Source organism: Frankliniella occidentalis, unplaced genomic scaffold (assembly GCF_000697945.3).
Source record: "Frankliniella occidentalis isolate FOCC.00 unplaced genomic scaffold, Focc_3.1 Scaffold7, whole genome shotgun sequence".
NCBI classification, from domain to species: Eukaryota; Metazoa; Arthropoda; class Insecta; order Thysanoptera; family Thripidae; genus Frankliniella; species Frankliniella occidentalis.
Window position 1 is genome coordinate 3,541,940 of NW_026267137.1, and position 6,082 is coordinate 3,548,021.

Sequence of the window (6,082 nt, forward strand, 5' to 3'; positions counted from 1 at the left end):
GGAAAGGGCTATTGGCGAACTCCTATTTCAGCCGGACATCTACATCGAGGTACCCTTTTTAACAACTCTGCTACCGATGGTATATGCCCGTGAGGAGGCGCCCAGCTGCTCCGCCCCCGCTCCACGTACTACAGCCGCGCCCCTGCGCGCGGGCCGGCCCGCACGCTGCGCTGAAGGCGCGAGACGCGAGCCGTAGGGAGAGCAGGACCGGCGGGTACGAAGCACTCGTCTCACAGGGCCGGCCCTGTGATCCTGAAGGGAAAGGACGAGCGCCACGTCGCAGCAAGGGCGGCCCGACAGCCAGCTCATCGACAGCAGGTAAGGACTAGCCGCGAAGTTAGACATCCATAGAAATACTCGTTGACAATAAGCCCTACTTTACCCGGGCCCCGACCGGACGCCAGCGGCGGAACCTGAGCAAACAAACGAACAGGAAATTAATGCACGCGTCAAACGAAAGAATGCGTTTTCACGTCGGGTGATGAACACGAGAACACCTACCGTGTCGGGCCGCTACCGCCCCCTGCTCTGCTGCGACCCGCCGACGCAGAGTTTTTGTCCCGCTGCTCGGGCTGGTTGCACGGCGTCGCCGGCAAGGGGTTGCAACTGAATGAACTGGGCCTACAGAGCGTCGTGTACTGGACGGAGAGCACCCACTTCCAGCTAACGTCGCGAAGGCTGGTCGCGCCGGCCTCCGCGTGGACTGCACCATCGGCGTCGACTGCCCCTCTTCCACGCCTCCTGGCGCCAGCGGCAAACCTCCTGCAAATGGAAACAAACAAATCATTAACGTACGGCCAAATGAATGCATTCTGATGTCGGATAGTAAACAGGGAAGAGCCTCAAACACCTACCTGCGTGCTCGCCGATGCTCGGGCTGGTGGGTACCGTCCGCCCTTATAGGGGAGGGGTGGGGGGTGTCGTCGCTAATGTTTCTGCCTCCTCTTGGCCCGCACCTGCAACTTAGAGACTTTGAGCGTCGAGCCGAACATGGTCAAGTAACACGATAGTAAGCGCAAAGGGCACGCAAGGCCCGGGCTTGGCAGCGCTGCATCGCGCCGGACACGTCGCCTCGAGGAGTCCTTTTCAAAAACTTAAACCGCGATGGTATTTGCCCGATGGGGCGCGCCCGCCGCCCTGAGGGCCCACCTCGCCACTCACAGCTCGTCCTAGGCGTGAGGCCCGGGCCCCATGCCACGCTGAAGGCGATTCAGACGGAAGCTGTAGTGACAGCCAGGCAGGTACGTGAGCATTGTCCGGGGGGCGTCCTGAAGGGACAGACAAGCCACGTAACAGCAGGCAACGCCCCACAGCCAGCTCACCACAGAAAGTAAGAACAGCCACAAGGTTCCACATCCGGAGAAATGACTGCTCTACCAAAGCCCTTCACCTGGACAGAGGAATCGGAGCAGCAGTGGTCAGTTGGTGGTCAGCCTGCGCACACAGAAACAAACGTATTAAAGCATGTGTCAAGCAAGGCCCTTTTGATGTATCGCTTCTTCACTCTGGAGCGTCATTCACAATTCCCGGCAAATGTTCTTTCATAACGTACAGAATAAAGTTTCTGTAAATAATGTAGCAAGACAAAAGGACGGAAAATGATTTGACAGGTACAAAACAGTATCATCAACACTATTACACTGCATCACCAAAATTTACAGACTACGACTTATTCTGAGGAGTTAGCGTGATTGGCGTGATGTAACAAAGTTGCATGGTAGCACAAGAAACATTCAACGACCCAAACGATATTGAAAATAAACTATGTAGAAGGAATGGTAAAATATAGCTATAAAAGCATAAGGAAAATGAGCCGATTGACTCAAAGCACGATAGAGGCTGCATGACTAATTAATGGCACGACCAAACAAAAGTACACAATAACAGCACTCTTTCGGCAGGACATGAAATTGGAAAACTAATATAGAAGTTAAACATACAGAGGGCAGTATAGTTGCACGGTAGCAAATCATATCCCAACAGCTACCAGGTTGATTGCAAATCACAACATGGTATGTATGTAACAGGTATGTATGGGCCACAACAATTGCAGTTAACTGCAGGACTTCAACAACTTCAGCAACGGTTATGACTAGCCTAAAAGCCAAGCGTAGAGAACACAGCCCAAAGGCACTAACTAGAATATGGCTCACCGTGTCCTCCGCTGGTGACCCCGGAAAGACAATGACAGATTGAATGAGTTGATGCATTCACACCATTCACACGTGATCGAGGCAGGTTATGACAAAGAGAAACACAATGTCCGCAGCAGCACCAGGATCACACAACTTACTTCCGCTCACCGTAGATTTGATGACTCCTGCCTGCCCCCTTACCGACTGACACACGCTGACACAGTCAGCAACTCCAATAAATTTTAAAAAGTAAGTAACGGTTGGGTCGCTCTCGTGCCTTTTAAAGCATTTCTTCTTTGCTTCTTCTTTCTAATTTCTCGTGCTCTCTGGCTGTGAGTGTTCTCTACACTGCTGCCAACCTTTTACTGATGTCGCCAAAACGTTATTTGACAAAGGTTACGAATGATCTCTTGGATCCATTTATTTGTTTATTTTATGATAAACGTATCACAGCTAGTGTAGGTTTGCATTTTGGACGTGAACCGTTTTCTTGTCGTAATCGCCGCAGCACAGCGCCTGCGAGGTCGGGGATAGGCCACCCGAGCGCGCGTCTGCTGAGCGGGTGGCCCATGCCGCGGCTCGCTAGGCGCCCAGCCGGAGAGCCATACGAAAGATGTGTGGTTAAGTCCGTTAACTGTCTCGTTTTTCTGATGGTGCAAAATCTGACGCATGTACCGCGGTACATGACATGCCCTGTGTTAGCGACTAGTGCGGGGCGGACTCCTCCTGTTGCGGTATCTCAGCAGCCGCAGTGTGGGGTGCGGAGTCCTCGTCCGAATCCGGCAGTCCTTTCGATAGCGTCCCTCCCGTTTGTCCACTTTGCATTGCGTTGGGCGACAACGGCTCGCCGTCGATATGACAAGGAGGCAAATGTACCGTGAGTCGGGGTGTGGCTGTCAGCGCGGGAGCGACTCGGGGGCGGGGGCGTCGCGTCGGGGGGCGTCCGCCGGGACGCTGCCAAGTCGTGCGTCACCACCCCCGTGTCCGCGGCCAAGTGGGGCGGCCGCCCGGACGGCCCGGGCGGGCGCGGGCCTCGCGGAGTGCGAAAGAGACAGTCGACGCGGGGGGTCCCGCCGCCGCCGTGCCTCTCGAGTGGATGGGAATATGTCCCCGTCAGCGAGCCCCGCGCGGGTTTGCCATCGCTTCGCCATCACCACCACCGTGATGCCGATCCCCTGCCAGGCGGCCGATGAGGTGCCCCCGCCCGGTCCCACACCACCATCCTCCCCTTCGCGGTCGAGCCTCTCCACATTTGTCTCCCGGACGTCCGATGTCCTCTTATATTCGCTTCCTGGCGGCGCGGCGCCTTCCACGACCGACCGCGTCCATCTGAATATTCGGGTGGACGCCGTCCCCGCCCCCTCCCCCCGCGTCCCCGTCGTGCTGACGTTCCAGTCGCTTACGCCCGGGGGTCACTCCGTCACGGGTTTCGAGCTCCGCGTCGGGCGATGTTCTATTTGGTTCTCTCCGTCCCGCCTCATCTCGTTTCTCGCCCCGCCCGCCTCCGCCCCGGCCGGGAGGTCCGTCCCGTCTCCCAAATCGAGTTTATGTCTCGACCGATATCACGGCAACTTTGTCCACGGCCAGACTTGCGCGGCCGGCGGGGCGCCGCCGTGGGGCCGGGAGGAGGAGAGGGGGGGGGGTGGAAGTGGGTCATGGGTCACGGGCGGAGAGAAGAAGAGGAGGAGGCAGTCATCATCACCTTTATCAACAGCAGCAACGCAATAAAGAGAGGCTCTGCTGCTGCCGGGTCTTCACGATGGCGCTCAGCGCCGGCGGAGCACGCCAAGCCCTAAAGCTGCCCACATGCATTTTTTGTTCATCTGCCCCTGCTTGATTTTTAATCCGATCGCACACCACGTTCCGCTGCGGCCCCTTTATGCCCACCCGTAGCGCATCAATGTTGGAGGGGAGGGGGACGACGGGGGTGCAGTCGCGCTGCTGCTGTCCGCCTCGGTGACCCCCGCGACCGCGGCCGGCTGGGTCTCGAGCTCCAAGCACGGCGTCGTAGACTGTGAGGATCGCGGAGGACTATTCATCTCCATTAAAAGGAAGAGACGGTGGCCACAGGCGGGCAGCCGCGGGGGCTCTGGCGAAAGTGATGTTAAAATGATAACGCGCGTAAGTAAATCGCAGCCAACTAGGCGCGCCGGGGAGAGGGAGCAAGAGAGCGAGAGAGAAGGGCCGCGGGGCGGATCGTTAATTTCAATGAAGGGAGAGAGAGAGAGAGGGGGAGGGGGGAGAGAGAGAGAGGGAGAGAGGAGTGGCGGCCCTGGCGGCGGGGGCGGTGGCGAGCGGCGCATAGGCAAGATGGCGGCGCGGTCGGGTTGGCAGCCCGTGAAGTGAGAGGGCAGAGAGGGGGCCCGGCCCGTGCGCAGCACTGCGCAGCCACCGAGGGGCAATGAATTGAGAAATTCTTGAGCGACTATTACTCTCAGTTTCATTGCGGGGCTCTCTGTTTCAATTGCTCCCTCCTTCCGCCACGCCGCGGAGGAAAGTGCCGCCGCCGCGGTATCGCGTGTCTTCGTTTATGAGAAAGGAATGTAGTAGTGAGGGCTACTTTAAAGAAAGGTGTGTGTGATGTAGTAAGATGACCAATCTATTTCCGATAGAAGAATTATTACAGTACATTTTTTGCAACATTCGGCCGTATGATGAACAATGGAATATGGAGAGGTTCTTATTTGCCTTGAACCTCGGCCGGCTAGGCTACATTAGCATGACAACAGTTTCTGTAGGTACGATGCAGTGCCAACGGTTCGCAAATATCAACCAGCATCAGTTTTCGATAATAGTACTTGTATCACAAAACAAAAGAAAACTTAACAGACGTAATTACCTTAATAAACAATATTAATATCACACTAAACAGCAACAGAACAATAAAGCTGTACACTCACATGGGACAAAATGGAGCGACAAGTGTGTCTCTGTTTCGTCACCACGCGTTGCCACTTTACAGTGAGTATTGTCTCGGGACGATCACCTGATGGAAACCACGACACACACCACACCACACAACTTCACCGGGTTTACTACCGCTCGTTTCCGAGCGAGATGTCGCGTTTCCGCCTGCTTCTCGCGGGAGTGTTGCCTACACGGCCTTCTCCCGTCCGAGGCCGAGCGCCTCGGCGTGCTTCTTGGCCTTGAGGCGGAGGTCGGCGATGCTCGAGTTCTTGGACTGCAGCCTGTCCTGGTGAACGGCGGCCAGGGCGGCGAGGCCGTTGGCCAGCCCCAGCGGGTACTGGTAGAGGCCGCCCGGACCGGAGCCCAGCGCGGCGGCCGCGGCCGCGTACTGCAACAAGGAAGAGCACGACGGCGACGTCAGCGATGCGGGCCGAGGCCAGAGGGCAGCGCGCGGCACGTGACTCGGCACTCACCTGGTGCGCGAGCAGCGCGGGGTCGAAGGCCGAGAAGGGCGGGAAGGACAGTCTCTCGTAGGCCGCGGATGCGGCGGAGGCCGCCGCGGCCGCCGACGCGGCCGCCGAGACCGCCGCCGACGACGTGGAGTTGGTCGTCGTGAGGCGGAGGCCGGGCAGCGCGGGCAGGCTGGGCAGGTAGGGCGCCACGCGGCACGTCTCCAGGGGCGCCGTCGCGGCGGCCGAGTGCGGCGGGTGCGCGCCGTGCGGGTGCGGGGGCGTGTGCGGGTGCGTCGGCGTGCCCAGCATCATGCCCCCCAGCGCGCCTGGCGGGCGGAAGGAGAGACAAGGTCAGTGGGGTTGTGATGGACAACGCGAGGCTGACCCAGCCCAGCCGGGCGCAGCGCAGCACCCCCGGACGGATCCTCACTCAGACAGACTGGCTGCTAAATGATGGGCTCCCAGTGCTCGGGTACGGAGGAAACACGTACCCGCCCAGCAGAAGAAAACATCAGCGAGACCACCGGCAACACCCTTACTGTGCGAATCCGCTCCCCCACCACCCCACCCCTCCCCACTCCATCACAC

At 58.3% G+C, this 6,082-nt stretch overlaps 1 protein-coding gene across 1 annotated transcript in view; it reads right to left on the reverse strand.

Moving 5' to 3' along the window:
* Positions 1-4,711: 4,711 nt before the first annotated feature.
* The window catches only part of LOC113216176 (homeobox protein orthopedia-like), a 26,800-nt gene continuing 25,429 nt past the window's right edge, over positions 4,712-6,082 (reverse strand). Inside the window, exons 4-5 of the mRNA XM_052273630.1 lie at positions 5,516-5,820; positions 4,712-5,430 (exon numbers count right to left, since the gene is read on the reverse strand). Coding sequence (XP_052129590.1) covers positions 5,230-5,430; positions 5,516-5,820 — 506 coding nt within the window. The 3' untranslated portion in view covers positions 4,712-5,229. The remainder of the gene's footprint in view (positions 5,431-5,515; positions 5,821-6,082) is intronic.